The following is a 16,672-nucleotide window of genomic DNA, read 5'->3' as shown; positions in this document are numbered from 1 at the left end:
GGGACTTTTTTTTTCCCATACCAACTGTCCATATTGGAGTATTACATATATGGAACTTTTATACTTGATTTTATTATCGGTACTAATATTTTTATGAAGAATAAAAATATTAGTACCAATACAAATGACCTTAGTTCGGTACCTATAAAATTACGCAGAATCATTTCTAACGATTAAATTTCTCCTTGAACTTTCATACGCGATTGTGATAATGTGAACGAATACATTAACTAATCTTCGGAATATTTAATTTTTTCCATCATGTCATATGCACCTTTGAAACGTTTAACTGGAAGAATTGCCATTGTGACCGCTTCTACCGATGGAATTGGATTTGCCATTGCACAGAGATTAGCCCAAGAAGGAGCAAAAGTTATAATAAGTAGTAGAAAACAAAATAATGTTGATAAGGCGACGAAATCTCTAAAGGTAGGACTTTGTACCGCCTCCATTTAAATATTCGATCAAAAATATAAATTTTCCAGAATGAAGGTTTAGATGTACGTGGTTTAGTTTGTCACGTAGCTAAAGCAGAGGACAGAAAAAAACTTTTCGATGAAGCTACTAAAATCGGAGGTCTTGATATTTTAGTTTCCAACGCAGCCGTAAGTACTACGGTAGGAGGAGTACTAGATTGTACTGAAGATCATTGGGATAAAATATTCGATGTTAATGTCAAATCTTCATTTTTATTAGCCAAAGAAGCCTTGCCTCTACTAAGAAAGAGTAAAGTAATAAATCGAATAACTGTTTGTTTTTTTTTTCATTATTTTTATTTTATTTAGGCCGGAAGGATTATTTTTATATCTTCAATTGCTGGTTTTCATCCTTCGGAATTCTTAGGAGCTTACAGTGTGAGTAAAACTGCGTTACTGGGGCTTACAAAAGCCGCAGCAGTTCAGTTAGCTAGAGAAAACATAACGGTAAATAGTGTAGCTCCTGGTTTAATTGAGACTAAATTCGCAGAACCGATTACATCTAATGAAGAAATGGTAAAAATAGCTGTACCAATGATTCCAATGGGAAGGTAAAATAATAAAAATGTTAATATAATCAATATCCGATATTGAATTTTTTAGAGTTGGTAAACCACGAGATATTTCTGGAATAGTAGCATATTTGGCTTCAGATGACGGATCTTATGTTACAGGAGAAAATATGATTATAGCCGGTGGAATGAGCTCAAGATTATAATTTATTTTTCGATTTTCATTGTAGTTTTTGTGGGAAATATATTTTTAACTAATAAATCCCAATAGATTTCTATAAAAAACGAAAATAAGGATATAAATAGAACCTTTATAAGGACCAATGTACTGTAAGGAAGATAAACATAAGTTTGGACAAACATTAATGGATGAGAATTCAAGAAAAAAGAAAATAGGAATACTGAGAAGAGAAGGAATGAAACAATGTTAAAAAATATTGCTAAAAAACAGCACAGAAAGTGAAAAAAAGAGGAAGAGCGAGAAGAGAAGGAATGAAGCAATGTTGAAAGATATTGTTGAAGTTAGAAAACTGTTGTAAGTTGCTTCGTTGTTGGTTGTAATCGGTTTTCGAAGGACCATTTTTAAAAATGAATTTGTATCTTGAAATGAACAGTTCAATTACAAATTTTCTCCAACCATATAAACTATAGACAGAGGAAAGCAAATATGTTGGCCAAAATCATACCATCAAACCCTCCCCTATAGGTTGCACTGATAACAATATAAAAGAAAGTTTTGAACCATAATTTTATTAAAAACTATTTTGTAGATCTTAAAAGCAGTTTAATAACAAAATTAAGAACAAAAACGAATAATAGAGGAAGAAAATATAATGGAAAAAAAGGGAAGAATAAGAGATGAAGAAATTTAAGTAACAACAATAGTAAATCGTTTCCTCTACGGTTGGTTCTGATATAATATCCCTTCCTCTACGGTATGGAAAACTACCTATTATGCTTCTAATATAGTACCATTTTCTCTAAAGTATGGAAAAACGACCTACTATGGACAAAATTGAGTAAAAATAATAGTGAGGACATGGAGACAGATTTCTGAGTGTTGTCTTTGATGGTTGTTGGTTCTGATACAGTTTCTTTTCCTCTATGGTATCGAAAACTACCTACTATGGTTCTGATATAGTATCCTTTTCTCTACAGTATGGAAAAACGACCTACTATGGAGTAAATTGAGTAAAAACAAAAGTGAGGACATAGACAGATTTCAGAGTGTTGTTGATTCTGTAGAAAACAAAATGGATGTTTTTCTTCAAAATACAGTAAAATCAACATTAAACTTAAAAATATTTATTAATTAAAACACATATTGCTTACACATAGCTCTTAAAAACGTACTCTTCCTCAAATTACTAGCCTCCCTTTGTATCTCTTCGTTATTATTCGAATTCAATTCCAGCATACCGATAACTTGAATGGCGATTTTCCTTCTCTGAAATTCACCTTTTTTATTATGTATTGAAATCAGGTATTCCAAAATACTGGTGTCCCAAAAACAGTGGTAATAAGCGTCTACGGCGTCGTTGCAAGTTTTAGGTTCGGATAAAATCCTAAATGCCAACATGTAATCGGTCTCTTCCAAAAATTGACATAATACGGCAGCTTGAGTATTCGCTCCAAGTGTCATACAACATTTTATCATTCTTCTAAACACGTGATCGTCATTTCTAATTGGAATATTGAAGTAATCGTGGAATATAAGTAAAGATTTCAAATAGTAGTTTAAAGAAACTTGGTAGTGACCGTTTGCTGAAAATAAAATCAATTTTTATATTGTTTATTGTGAAACTTGGTTTTAATTTAGAGTACAATGGATGTTTTTTTCAATATATACAGTGTAGTAGTTGAGAAAACTACATATGAATTGTGCAACTTACCAAAATTAATATCACCCATTAATCTCAACCAAGCAACATTATTTGGATAATGTTTCAAGGCGTGCATAACAAGTTCCATTAAAATTTCACTTATTGCCATTACGTTATAAGAGCTAGAGCTAAAAATTATATTTTAAGATCAACTTTTTTGTTACAACATGTTATATTTTTAAAAATACTAACAAAAGTTTTGAGAAGCAAGTTCAATTTTCAAGAAGGATGAAAAAAGTGTAAATAATACATCAGCATCAATTTGGTTTTAAAAAAGAACTACTAATGTCAAATTTGTTTTTTTAGATGTTACCAAAGCCTCTGACTAGGTTTTGACACTAAAATCTTCCAAAGTCCAGTAATTTTTGTGGTATTTCAGCCAACTTTTTAACAAGTTTTGAGAATGAAATTTACAGAAAGTTGTAAAAGATACTTCAGGACAAATGTGGTTTTCTAAAACAACTATTACAGTCACATTTGGTTTCCTAGATGCTACCAAAGCCTCTGACAAGATGTAACACTGATATCCTCAAGATCTAATAATTTTTCTAATACCTCAAACCCAAAAAAAGATTATAAAAGATACTTCAAGACGAATTTGGTTTTCGAAAAGACCTACTACAGTCCAACAATTGATTTCGAAAAGGTAATAGAAGCTTTTATAATGTTTATCACTAAAATATTCAAAGTTTAGGACGTTAACCAAACTTTCGACATATTTTGAGATTAAAATTCAATTTTTGAAATCTAGTAATAAAAAAAAAAATAATCAAACCCTATAACACATAAATAGAAATCTAATAATCAAATAGGTTTTAAAAAACTTGTCAAAAAGGTTCTTAACACAGTATTAAACATAAATAATACAAAAATAACAAAATTTAGTAGGTCAAATCTTCAAAATAAAATAATTTTGAAAATATTAACTAAACAATAGATAATGTATATAAAGCTTCTAAGCTTAATAATTTCTCACATGTTGAAAAAGCTTTCGACAAGGTTCAGAGCTAGAACAAAGAAATTTAAAATACTGGAATTTTGATAAATCAAATTAAATAAAATTAAATTCTAGTAGATTTTTTTAATTACTTACTTGCTTACGGTTGCAGGCCACAAATTACAATATTCGGTCTGTAATTCCAAACCGTTTTCATCTTTTATGATATTAAACATTTTCGTTAACATAGATATAACGGCAGTCAAACACCAAGTATCCTTTAATTTGAAAAATACCGCCACAACGTTAGTTTTAACATTGAAATTATCATTGAAGCCGGAATTGTTCCTTTTTGATTGCGAAGTTGACACAAACATTGGTAAAACTACAAAATATTCCCAAATAATAAATGATGATTGTATTCAATTAATTTTACCTAAATCCCATAGATTTTTCGATAATTTCTTCATAGATTTTTGTTTGGTTAATTCTTGGCAAGCCAAAGCTACTGCAGATGGTATTTCGAAGGTGGTCCATTTTTTTTCCAGATTCGTTAAAAATTCCCAACGGCCTAAATTTAGTAAACAGATAACGCACTGTTCCACGACTTCACTTCGGGGTAGTACTGAATCGGTGGTCTGTAGACAAACCTCGCAGGCATCTGCTAAAGCGGCTTTATCTAAAAAAAAAGTTGATTTAACCCTATTGAAAATGTTTAATTGTGAAAAATAGTGTGAAATACACTTTCCAACGAGTTGTGTACACTACTTTCTTCAAAAAAAAACGTATTTTTTAGAAAAGACAGTCAAACAATATCACACCTATTAGTCAAATCAAAACAGTCATGAATGTTTTTCTTCACTAAGGAGAATAAATTTTCATTCAACTATTTTATACATTACCCCAAAACACTTAATTTTAACGTTAAAATTATCTTAAGCACAAATCATGACAAACTTTCAATTTTTATTGTAAACACTAATATAACCTCAAAAAATCATATTGTCTACTTCATCAGTCTTCTTAAATTTGACCTTTTGCCTTTCGGCGCCCAGCCAGATTCATATTGTATTTCCTGTATCGTACAGGACCATGTATAACAGAAGAAAAAGAAGCATGTCAATACACGTATATTTTGTTATTTTTTAGTTGATGTGTGAAAGCTACTTTCTTAGGTAAAAGTGTGGTCGTAGGAAAAAATTTCAACTTACCGATTGAATTAACTGGCCATTGATCTAGTATTTGAGCGATTTGTACTAATAGAATTTCCCAACTGACCAGTTTGAATAATTTGGAAACGTTACATTTCGAAGCCTGCAATTCTTTTTCTAATATTACCAAAAATTCCAAGGATAAGTTGAAGTTTTTACTCAACAATTGTTCTTTCGATTTAGCTAAAATCACATATGAAAAATCCTGGACGAAACCTACAAAAATATCATGTTTTAAATAAATTTTTTAAATATTCATTCGACTAACCCCTAGGTAAAGATTTTATAACGCTTTGTAAAGGAATCGGTAGTTCCCATTGGGGGTTTATCGACCATACAGTACTCCCTAAATTCATCATTGCTATTTTTACTAAAATTTCTTTTATTTCAACGTGATCATTTGTAACAATTAATTGCTTTTCTAATTGCCTCATTTCCAATTTCGGTTTTCCTAAATAAAAAAAAATTAAAAAAATAAAAAATATATCAAATTTAATATATTTACTTCTTTTATTTGTTTCCAGTGCTTCGGATTTGATTAAATTTTCTGGTATGTCGAAATTAACTTCTGAATTTTGTATATAAGCTAAATCGAATTTGTCGAATACTTCGGATATTTCTTTATTCGATTGTACTTTTGGTAATAAATCCGGTATATCTCCTTTAATGATCTCCTCGAGAAGAAACATTTTTATAGCCTGTTTATCGGCAAAAGAAAATGATTTCCAAGTACACTGAATGGCCTAAAATTGATATTAAAACTTCCCTATTAATTCAAACTAAATTTCAGTTATTTTAATCTACTGATAGATCATTAATTCACATCTTAGTTAAATATATACTAATAATTTGAGTCCTAGTAACTCCATGCAATGAAAATATATAGTTAAAGGTGGTTTTCTTAAATTTAATAAGTTACCCGTAGAAATTGTATCAATAATCACCACTAAACGATAATTATATCAGGGCTTCTCATTTGGTACATGTATCGATATCAAAATGAAGCAGGAGTGTTAAATTTGTGATGAATAGATTAATTAGAAGGTAAAACACCATCAAAAAAAAAACAATTTTGTTGTGAAAAATAAATGGAGATACAAGAGTCGATGTTAATAATACTAATAATACAATAAATTAGCATAAAAAACTGCTTTTTGTGAATCTTAAATCAAAAAACAGACAATATCAAAATTCTATAGTATTTTGAATCAACAAGAGATAAAAATACAGCTCCTGGACTATAAATTTGGATTATGAAACACCAGATATGAAATTCCAAGATAAAAACCCAATTTTTTTGTAAAACATCCAAAAAATACTTGAAATATTAGTGCACACACAAGATTTGAGGTTAATAATACAAAAAATTAGCAAAAAACTTGCTTTTTGTGAATATTAACTTAAAAAATGAAGAATATCAAAATTCTAGAGTATTTTGAATCAACAAGAGATAAGAATACAGCTCCTGGACCATAAATATGGATTATGAAACACCATAATAAAAAACCAAATTTTTTGTAAAAAAACCAAACATTATTTAAACTATTCTAAGGACCACCCTAGCATTAAAAAAATGCCTTTACAAAGTTTAAATATTAATGCTACAACATTGCAGTATCTTAAGAATAAAATGACTTACCCATAATAAGGTATCTGTATTTTTAAACAACGATAAGGTATATTGATACAATGGTTTCCTATCCAAAACGCATCTAATAATATTAAGTGCTTTAATTTTTTGAATCAAATCTCTAGCTACAGTAAAAACTCCACTGGATAGAGCTCCCTGTATATTTAATTCCAAATTGATTCTATGCATCAACGGTATTTCTTTCTTAACATTATCTTGTTGAAGGATATTCGTTATTCCCTATAATATTACACAAAGTATCAATTATGAACACACTATTTACTGCTTTTACTGTACAAAAACAAAATTATACTGTTTGACACACGTTTCGATATCTAATTTATCATCTTCAGTGAGCTAAGGTAAATAATTTAACTTGGTTACAAAAATTCCAATTCATTTCATCGAAAATTACTTAAAACTAAAAAAATCTATGGGTATCTGAATATTTTCAACACTCACTATACAAATACTCATAATTACACCGTTTGATACACCTAAGGTAAATAGTTTATCTTGGTTACAAAAATTCCAATTAACTTCATCAGAATTCAAATTTATTCTTATACATATGAAAATTTTTGAAAACTCAAAACATATAAGGAATATTTTGAAAGTAATATTTAAAAAGTTCACTCACCATATATTGATTGACTATTGAAGAATTTAGCTGTTCTAATAAGTTTCCTTTTTGAATATCGGCGGATCCGTGACAAGCCTTGATATAAACATCAATCATTTGCTTATCAACATCATAAAAACCGTTAATTTTAGGTATATCGGCGAACAAATTCAAACATTCAGAGAAATGTTTTTTTGCCAAATCATATTGTTCCCTATAAAAGAAAAATACGCCCAAATCGTAGTTTATTTGGGTACAAAATTCGTTTTTTTTCAGTTCTTCACTTTTGCTCCAGTCGAATTCGATGCAGTCGTTAGATTCTGTGGGTAACTTGAAGCAATCGAATGTTAAGAGAGAAGGAATTATTTCCCAATCTAGAGCTTCGGTTAGAAAGTTTACAGTTTTGTTTATGTTTTCAGGACAGCAGATAATTGATTCATCTGCCATTGATATATCGTTTATACTAAAAATAATAATCTTAAAACAAAAATAATGTCGTTTTTTTTTTACTTACCCGTATCTTATTTGCCAATTAGAAGTGATTCTATGCATTGAGGTACTTAATAACCATCGGTGGAACAATAAAAGTGCAAAAAGATAAGGTGGGGAAGCTGTTTTCACATCTTCTTCTTCAACATTTGGAATTTCTACAGTCTTTTTGTCATTAGTAAAATACATTAAATCTTGCAGTAAACTAATTTGAGTTTTAAATGGGAGATTCCTAATTTGAACTAAAAATTAATGTTATATGTACAAAATTAACAGATCCAAAAGTAACTTATACCTAAGTTCCATTTTAAGAAAGCTCCTACTTTTAAAGACAAAATTTTTAATGCAGTTGTTTTAGCTGGAGGTTTCGTTTTAGTGATATTTGTTTCTACATTAAGTATCTCCCCGTTTTCTGTATCGGGATTATTTCTAAGTGTCTCTGATATAACGTCATAGAACTTTGTTATAAGCTCCGAAGGTGGAGGATCTAAAGCAAATGATTAATCAAAAATATAATGGAGATAACCACAAGTTTTACCTGCTGATAACTTTTTTAAATGTTTTAGTAATAAATCGGGATCTAATAAAAATTCAAACCATAAAATGGTTTCTGGGGAAATGGGGATGCTTCCGGGTCTTAATAATTCTACCTCCATGATAATAATAAATAAATAAAATCAGAATTCACATATATTACAATAAATTATTTACATAAATCAAAATTTAAGCATAACCAAACATTATACTTCTTCACGAATTTTATTTTGGTCTTGTCTTTTGTGAATCGGAATCCACATAAATTTATCAATTCTTATAAATATATGATTTTTAAGAACTCATCCGTGACTAAGAATCAAAATAAGCATTCTTGAAATAGGGTAAACTACTACCAAAAATAAGTGATTCTCATATTGAGGATTAAAATTTTAATGAATATCCTTACTGGTTAGTCATTTTGTAAAAGTTCAAAATTATAAAAAGAAGAAAAAGATAAATATATTTATTATTGTGTCATTAAGATTTCGCCCCTCATAAATTTGTTTTTATTATTTAATAAATTGTATATTTTTCGTAGAAAATATGTACGGTCGAGATGATGATTTTGAAGAACAAAATCGACAAATTTTATTTCAAGGTACAGCAGCTCTTGAAAGAACAAGTGAAAGTTTAGCGAGATCGACACAAATCGCTATCGAAACTGAAACTATCGGCAATGAAGTAGTTTCAGAATTGGATTCTCAAAGACAATCACTATTACGTTCAAAAAATAGACTAGAAGACGCTAACGAACAATTAACCAGTGCCAGACGGACGTTACAAAAAATGGGCAGAAATGTTGTATATAATAAATTGTTACTTATTGGAATTATCATATTGGAAATAGCAATATTAGCAGCTATATGTTACTTGAAATTTTTAAGGCAACATTAATCTTATTTTTTATACAGGGTTACATAAATTTAAACAATTAAAATATATTCTTGTACAGTAAAAATAATCTACATAAAAGTAGCAATAAACTTATTTTTAATGACCATGTTAATATTTTTTTAATTCCATATCTAACTAATGAATTCTCCAGTTTCTGTCTTGAAGATAGAAAATTTGATGTTTCCTAATGTATTTAAGAACTTTATGGAAATTGGGAATAATATAGATTCTAGTACGATTTTCCTTGGGAAAAACTTTTTTTAACTCACCAGTTATTATCAGCACAATTTTATTTTTAATAATATTGGAGTACAAAATACAAATATCAATAAAACAACAGGACAATTCAAATAATTTAATCACAATCTTTCAGAAACTCTAGATGCAACATTTCGTAACTGTCCATATACTTTAGAAGGCGGTGAACCAAGTATCAGATTACATATGGCCCTCCTAGCTAAAGCAATATTTTGAAAGCTACCCAAAATGTGTATTTTACTATCAGCTAAAACAATCCTAGTTTTTGTGACGTTTTCTATTGTAAATTTCGTCCTTCCTCCTTTTCCAGCTAATCTTCCTATAGCTCTAGATTGATGATCCCCTTTTAAAGTTTTTACATCTTTAATTTCAAAAGTTTCAACAAAAAGATCATCAAGACGAATAAGTGCGAGAGCATCTTCTACTTCAAAACCATAAATGAATGCCTGGAATTTAGATGTTATTCAAATTATCAATTTTATTGATTCAATTACCTTTACAAAATCTGCGGCTTTTTGTAAATTTGCGATATCTTGAGTTTCTTTGCAGGTCTTGATCTCAACATTTCTAGTTTTAAGATTAAACCTAATCTGAAGTTGAAGATGTTCCACTATAGGCGTGAATATTTTTAACCAGTTTTCTTTCAGTGGAGAATATCTGTGAGATGGTACTGGAATCTTTCTCATGTTATCTTTTGTTTCGGAAAAAGATAGAGACCTCGTTTTTTTCTTTCTTGGCGGTCTAACTTTGTTACTTCCTTCTATGCCATTAATTATCTCTACTTCCATATCTTCTCCTGTTGTAGCTGTTCTTTTTTTAGCCTTCTTTGGTTCAAAATTGTCTGTATCTATATTAATTTCCGCCATTTTATTGGTATGAATCGATACTGAAGACTTTAACTTGATGAGAATTGTTGAAATTGTTTGATTTCCAAATATTTACATGTGTTCACCAAGTAACCTCACATTATAAAAGACCTGTCAAGGTATCAAATTTCAAACTTCTTTTATGTGGACTAATATGACAAAGCTATTTAGCTATTCAAATATTAAATGTGCAGTAAGTAGACAACAACATATACATTATGATGTATTGCTAGTAATATACTGTTTGTTCTACTAATATTTATTATTAAAAATATAAATTTTTCTGTGATAATATACACATATTTTTATATTTCATATCCAAAACCCTATTTGTTTCACATATTGTATCGAATAAGGTCACTTCAAACTTTCATAATTATTCTTCCCTTTGTTTGATATCAAATTTTCACATTTATGGACATGCCGAGCAAATTTAATAAACACGACTGAAAATGACCAATTCTTATTATTGGATCTCGATAATATCTAAATCAAACTTCAGAAAAAAATGCCACAATTTGGAAAAGATCCTGATGAAAAGTTATAATGTGACACGAAAATAAACTTTATTGTAAATCGCCGGCTTATCTTAACACCTATAGGGTAAAGGATGAAAATTAGTAGAGCACCTCATTATTCAATGATTCTGCAGTTATTTTCCATCAATATTTTATTGAGCTGTCTTATTCGACGATGTAGAATCAGCGTTCTAATTACGCTATAAAGGTCACATCTGCTTCGAAAAGTTACAGAAAGCGGTCATGAACTACGTTACGGGGGTGGTGAGAAAGGAATTTCCATATAATCCTGTAAGAGTGGCCTATTGTGTTTTGTTAAAGAGATTAAATAAATAAATTGGCTTAATATTTGCTGTTGGGATAAGTAACGTTGTCTCTATGGAGTTTCAATATACTACGTAGTATAGTTGTCCTTTACTAATCTTCACTAGAAACAGTGGTGTACAAAAAAGATTTCAATACAGAAGCGACTCTTTAATGTGTGCGAGAGAGAAAAGTCGCGTAGGATTTAATCAAGAGAAAAATTACAAAATGATGAACATGTATTTTGTTCACGGTTTTCCTATCCCATGGATATAGTAACAAAAAACTCGTTTGAGTAGTTATTTGTAATATGTGAAAATCACACCTCTACACATATATATCTACGCCGATAATACAGTTTCCTGAGTCAAACATAAATGACATTTCAGATTCAAAATTGAAAATGTAGATGCCGTGGTTTTTAATTTTGTTACAATTGAATCCAATAAATATACAATATTTGAATATATTTTCGAAAAAAAAAAATGACTAGATTTGAATATTATTTTTTATACGTTATGTTATTGTTTAAAAATATCTTAATGCACGCTACTGTTTTAAAATCCTCACGTTACGTTTCGTTCAAGTTTGACGTAACATTACTATGCAAATAGTCATGTTATCTATAGTTAGTTTGGAAATCTGCATATTCAAATAATTTATCTTGATGATAACGTTATCCTCATTAGAACGCATTTAATGTATTTAATATTATCAGTTGTAATTAAAATTAAACTATAAAACATTATAAAACCAGACGTTCATAAATTTTTTACGTAAAATTGGAAAATATTGTGAACGCATAGAGATGGGAATAACTATTTGCAATTGTTTTTCCAGTTTTAAAATAACCGGTTCTAATTTGACCTTTTTTTTGGTTTCCATACTTTTACTTGTTATACGGGGTGTTTTTAAAGTGAGGTAAGATATTCTAGTGGTCGATTCTTCAAGTAATCTTGAGATGCATAGTTTTTATATGCGATTAATACTGTAGTCAGTGAGTTGTGGTACTATTAACTATTTCTATAATAAAATATGACCTTGGGAGCATAGTGAGGAGTTGTTTGTATAATTCTTCTTCTTTTTGGTGCATAAAATCGACAAAGTATGATATTATCTCTTAATTATTAAATTCTCTTCGATATTTTTCGTATTTGTGTCAATATATAACCGTTATTGGTATATTTCTCATTAGAATCACGAGTCGTACGCATGGCGTGCGGTATATACGACGTCTAAGTTTTATGGACTAATTGTTTCCACAATAGTCGCGTTATTGGGATGATTAACAAATTGTAGAGACCACCCTTCACGAATCCGTGTCGGTATCAAAAGAAAATAACGCACGGAACGCGTGTGTCACCGTCTGTGGCCCTTTTTCTAACCCAACTTTAATGAGATGTTTCGTTTGTTATGCTCGCTCGATGGAGCACGCTGATTAAAACGACACCCCATCTTACTGACAATCGTTAACAATTTTCCGGAGGTTTTTCCTTTGTTTCAATACTGAATGCGGTTCTTTTCTATGGCCGAAATTATTTAAATAGCAACCGGCGAACAGAAATTATAAAAAAATTGATATACGCAGGTGAATTTGACACTATATTAAAAAATGTTCGGATTCAACGTTTATAATCAACATATAAATAAATGTAGAATTATAATTTATATTCAAACTCAATATATATTACATATTTTCTCATTAAGAACGGATCACCCCTCGTATATACATCTGCCGTAATATTTCTCTTCTTCTTATTTATAAATTACATCTATTTCATTGTACGAATCCATGCGGTATTGGTGTGGTTGTATTTTTATGAGGTGCGAGACCATAACGATTGTTATTAGAGAAGATAACTTTCGTAAATACGATTCCTAGATTTATTTTCTTAATGTTATTTGTATGAAAACGCATAATTTTTCCATATTATTACAAATCAAAAATAATTTTAATAATTTTGTTCCTCCTAGTGCTCCGTCCCTGATTCGCGGAATACGTTGTCGCTATTGTCACGTGTCAGAATGTTTGTTCTGCAAACGAGCTCTTTTCGACAGCCCTTCAATATCTCAACTGTAAGCATCAGTACGGCGTCTTTTGTTTTTTGTAGGTATAAAGATAATTATTCAAGTATTGTTACTCGACGAGAAGTTGAGTGAGTTTTGTTGTTTCGTTCGCTTTATCCACTATTCTCGTCCGAATTATGAAATTTATCACAGCGACAAGGATTTTTTTGGTCGATTTTCAATGTTTTTGAATCTCTCTCTCTCTCTCTCTCTCTCTCTCTCACTATGTTTGTACTAACAGACTTTTAATTTTTTAATAATTATGGTAATACAACTTTTATTATATGAAATAGCGTTTCGTTTAAGGTATAAAAAAGTTATTTAAATCCAACATTTCGTTTAAAACCGATACTATATAAGTTAATAGGTCCCGAAAGAAAACTTTGTACACGCCACTGTTTTTTAAATAGAGCGAGACGGCTATACCCCAGAAATTATTTATCCATGCATGTATGTTAGGTGTCTCAGTCAGTAATAAACTGTTGGTAGAGATTTCTCCAAAGGGGAAGTTTTCGGGGTTGGCAGGGAGACGGTGGAGGCCGCTACGACGCCCCCGGGGCAGCGGTCAATACGGAATGCGCGTGCGCTTTCAAAGCCCATAGCCAACTGCCTCCGGCCTACAGAAATACGTATACTACGCACATTTCCAGCTTGATTTACCGTCTCGGAACGTTTTCCTTTGTGAAGGATTTTCCATCTGTTGTTTTTTCTTTTTGAATAAGAAATCAGTTGTTGTTGTAAGATGATAAAGTATGTTTCTGATTTTCCTTTTTTGTAGAAGGAGATATAAAAAATACAGTATTTTCAGGTGTATATTCGCTTCAAAGAAAATTTAATTATTTTACAAAAGGTACATTGGAAGTAAATAATATCGAAATTATTTTTATTAAACGAGATCTTGACATATGACATATTACATCGATATATGGAATCGATACAAAATCGATTCTCGTCGGAATAATACACAATTTGTAATGTTGGTTGTCTACATTTTTTTTTTAATTATTCTTCTTTTATTATTGGCCTTTGGCATTTAAGTAAACATCATAACAAATAGTATAAACATAAAATAGAATTTTGAAAAAACGAAGCCTGCATACTTAAAATAAAACTTTGATACCTCCGGGGTAAAATCCATTCAAACGGTTTATATGTTAAATACATAGAAGAAAATTCGTAATTGATATTTTTTTATTATTTTATTTCTTGTTAAACGTTTGTTTTATGCAATTTATAATTATGGAAATTAATGCAAATATATTTCCATAGTATGAATTGTTAATTTCTCTATTACGAACAATTTTACCAGTACAGGTTTCAGGAAATTTAGATTCAATATTGTTTATAATTTATTTTAATCGAAATTATTTTCATTATTAACCTCAATAATTTTCGGAATTACATTTTCGGAAGTTCTAGTACGACTTTAAAAAGAATCTTTGAGTAATCTGAATTGTATAGTGCGTGACCTGTAGTAACATAACCTCAATAAATATATTTACGTTAAAATGTATGAATTATCGACGCCCCTGGTACTGGATTCGTAATATTGAAAACATTAACCGGATATTGTGGATAGCGGATGTCAATGATATACCGACCCTTAGTCCACCTCCACCCGCACCCTCTCAAATACAATTCTGCGGTTTTTGACTGAGCACGCTTAACACGCGTCTACTGTCAACATAATACACTTCAAAAGGCTTTGTGCCTTTTGACAAATAAGTTCGGTTACGACTCTGACATATGACATGATCACTTTATTACTTTTTCGGCGAAACTTCGGATGTTCGACCACAAACAAAAGGGCGTTATTCAATTAAAGACCCCCTTTCTTTTTTTTCCTTTCGGTAAACTCGATTTTATCACAATTATCAGTTTATAACCTACAAATTTCGACTGTAACATAAATTAAATCACATATTTTGATATCATAATAGAATACACTGAAATAGCAATAAATTTGGCAATACTGTATGGTTAAAATCATTTTTAAATTGTTGGTATTATTGACCATAACCTTATTCTTATAATCAAACATTGTAACGATTTTTTAATCATATTCGGCGGGGAAAAATTATTTTCCCTCGTATAAAAGTTTAATTAATACATCGTACAGTTGTTTTGACATAAAATATTTCAAATATCTACGATATTAGTAATAATAACAATCACGTGGTTCGTATTAGTGTAATGAGTTACAACGTTGCCAAATTATTGAATAAAAAAATCTTTTTATTTATTTATAGATCTTACGATACACTACAAACTGCTTTTGAGCAGTCCAAACCTTTTTTTTTAATGTTTTGTACAGCTTATGGTTATAATAGACCGAAAAATTTTATTAACTGAGTTATAATTATGAAAATGAATGATGATAATGACCTTAATTCTCATAGAACATAGACAAATCAATGAAATAAACTACAGATGCTAAGAAACTACGTCTTATTTAGGTATTTTTCATTTTCATCAATAGTAAGTTGGCAGCTAACTATAGTTATGATAGTTTCCTTATTTGCTCGCTTTATTTGATTTGTTTTATTTAGAATTTTGTTTATTATTCTCAAAAAGACGAATTAAATTATAAATTAAAATTCGGACGGAGCCGAAAGTCGTATAACTAACAAAAAAAAAATCGTCTCTCTATGCCTCGATACACACTGTCGCTTCCCAATAAATAGGTTGGTAACAGGGGCGATGGAAACGACGAGGGGGGCAGTGCCCGAGGCAGGGCGTGTCTTACGGTCGTGATTGGTAACCGGGTACGCCGAGGGCGGAGACTTGGCTCTCCCTCGGGTCTTCCCTAGGGGCATAGTTCAGATGTTTGTCGGCGGGTATCTTGATGCACAATGCCGAATTGAACTAGGGGACGAACATATTGTAATTTTTCAATTGTATAATTCGTGTTTGTTTTACGGGGTATGTGCATTGGTTGTTTCGCTCCGGGTGGTTTGGATTATTTGTATCCATCGATGCTTCGTTGAATTTTAGTTAATCTTCATATATACGGGGTACACAAAATATTTTAGAATCGACTACGGTTGGAATTTAATTTATTACACGTAATCTCGATATAAATGTTATAATTGTATATTTTAGACATTTCTTTTGTCCATACTGAAGCGCGTAGGCGTGTACGTCATTACTAAGCCTCCATATACCTACAACAACTAGAAATTTTCTTTTTGCAGTAATTGCGTTCGTGGTTAAATATCACCGTTGTTATCTATAAGCCTTAAAGCTTGAGCGCTACGCTCGATTCTTATTTTAATCCAGTGGCGTAGGTACCTAGGAAATGTTTTGTCCATTCCGAAACAGAACTGAGCAGAACAAGCAAAAAAAAAGGAAAAGGTTAATCACTAATCAGGTCAATTCAAAGTTACATAAATTCTCATTAAGCTGAAAATTAGCGAATACATAGAATTTGAATGTTTCCGTGTATGGAAACAATTTTATTCAAGGTGAA

At 30.4% G+C, this 16,672-nt stretch overlaps 4 protein-coding genes across 6 annotated transcripts; 2 read left to right on the top strand and 2 right to left on the bottom strand.

Moving 5' to 3' along the window:
- Positions 1-7,761, top strand: LOC130446452 (dehydrogenase/reductase SDR family member 4). 3 transcript variants are annotated; one of them, XR_008910154.1, is made up of 6 exons: positions 31-429; positions 486-731; positions 786-1,027; positions 1,080-1,523; positions 1,759-3,517; positions 7,548-7,761. XR_008910154.1 is itself a non-coding variant. In XM_056782723.1 (4 exons), exons 1-4 carry the CDS (start codon positions 262-264, stop codon positions 1,192-1,194), a joined length of 771 nt encoding a protein of 256 aa, XP_056638701.1. In that variant the 5' UTR covers positions 1-261; the 3' UTR covers positions 1,195-2,285. The 3 variants fall into 3 exon arrangements, 1 of the variants encoding a protein (XP_056638701.1); XR_008910153.1 differs by having other exon boundaries at positions 1,080-1,694; XM_056782723.1 differs by lacking the exon at positions 7,548-7,761 and having other exon boundaries at positions 1-429; positions 1,080-2,285.
- On the bottom strand, positions 2,278-8,518 carry LOC130446451 (integrator complex subunit 8). Its single transcript, XM_056782722.1, has 12 exons — positions 8,299-8,518; positions 8,056-8,247; positions 7,786-8,002; positions 7,290-7,734; positions 6,659-6,889; positions 5,525-5,762; positions 5,288-5,470; positions 5,020-5,235; positions 4,245-4,487; positions 3,965-4,193; positions 2,881-2,999; positions 2,278-2,752 (listed from the first exon to the last, which is right to left on the bottom strand). The coding sequence occupies exons 1-12, from the start codon at positions 8,414-8,416 to the stop codon at positions 2,301-2,303; spliced, it is 2,883 nt and encodes a 960-aa protein (XP_056638700.1). The 5' UTR covers positions 8,417-8,518; the 3' UTR covers positions 2,278-2,300.
- Positions 8,519-8,749: 231 nt separating this feature from the next.
- On the top strand, positions 8,750-9,291 carry LOC130446617 (vesicle transport through interaction with t-SNAREs homolog 1B). Its single transcript, XM_056782984.1, has one exon. It carries the CDS (start codon positions 8,841-8,843, stop codon positions 9,189-9,191), a length of 351 nt encoding a protein of 116 aa, XP_056638962.1. The 5' UTR covers positions 8,750-8,840; the 3' UTR covers positions 9,192-9,291.
- Positions 9,292-9,533: 242 nt separating this feature from the next.
- On the bottom strand, positions 9,534-10,427 carry LOC130446475 (RNA-binding protein pno1). The gene is made up of 2 exons (XM_056782751.1): positions 9,944-10,427; positions 9,534-9,895 (listed from the first exon to the last, which is right to left on the bottom strand). The coding sequence occupies exons 1-2, from the start codon at positions 10,313-10,315 to the stop codon at positions 9,551-9,553; spliced, it is 717 nt and encodes a 238-aa protein (XP_056638729.1). The 5' UTR covers positions 10,316-10,427; the 3' UTR covers positions 9,534-9,550.
- Positions 10,428-16,672: the final 6,245 nt, after the last annotated feature.

Source organism: Diorhabda sublineata, chromosome 7, assembly GCF_026230105.1.
Source record: "Diorhabda sublineata isolate icDioSubl1.1 chromosome 7, icDioSubl1.1, whole genome shotgun sequence".
NCBI lineage: Eukaryota > Metazoa > Arthropoda > Insecta > Coleoptera > Chrysomelidae > Diorhabda > Diorhabda sublineata.
Note: the sequence above shows the minus strand (reverse complement) of the source record. Positions and strands in the feature narration are given on the sequence as shown.

Bases quoted from the DNA above. Each gene is read 5' to 3' on its own strand.
- LOC130446452 (XM_056782723.1), top strand. From the start codon at position 262: ATGTCATATGCACCTTTGAAACGTTTAACTGGAAGAATTGCCATTGTG. The intron at 430-485 runs GTAGGACTTTGT...TAAATTTTCCAG, and splicing joins AGGCGACGAAATCTCTAAAG to AATGAAGGTTTAGATGTACG. The intron at 732-785 runs GTAATAAATCGA...TATTTTATTTAG, and splicing joins CTCTACTAAGAAAGAGTAAA to GCCGGAAGGATTATTTTTAT.
- LOC130446475 (XM_056782751.1), bottom strand. From the start codon at position 10,315: ATGGCGGAAATTAATATAGATACAGACAATTTTGAACCAAAGAAGGCT. The intron at 9,896-9,943 runs GTAATTGAATCA...TCTAAATTCCAG, and splicing joins AAGCCGCAGATTTTGTAAAG to GCATTCATTTATGGTTTTGA.
- LOC130446451 (XM_056782722.1), bottom strand. From the start codon at position 8,416: ATGGAGGTAGAATTATTAAGACCCGGAAGCATCCCCATTTCCCCAGAA. The intron at 5,236-5,287 runs GTTAGTCGAATG...ATATTTTTGTAG, and splicing joins TATAAAATCTTTACCTAGGG to GTTTCGTCCAGGATTTTTCA. The intron at 3,000-3,964 runs GTAAGTAATTAA...TATAATTTTTAG, and splicing joins TGGCCTGCAACCGTAAGCAA to CTCTAGCTCTTATAACGTAA.
- LOC130446617 (XM_056782984.1), top strand. From the start codon at position 8,841: ATGTACGGTCGAGATGATGATTTTGAAGAACAAAATCGACAAATTTTA.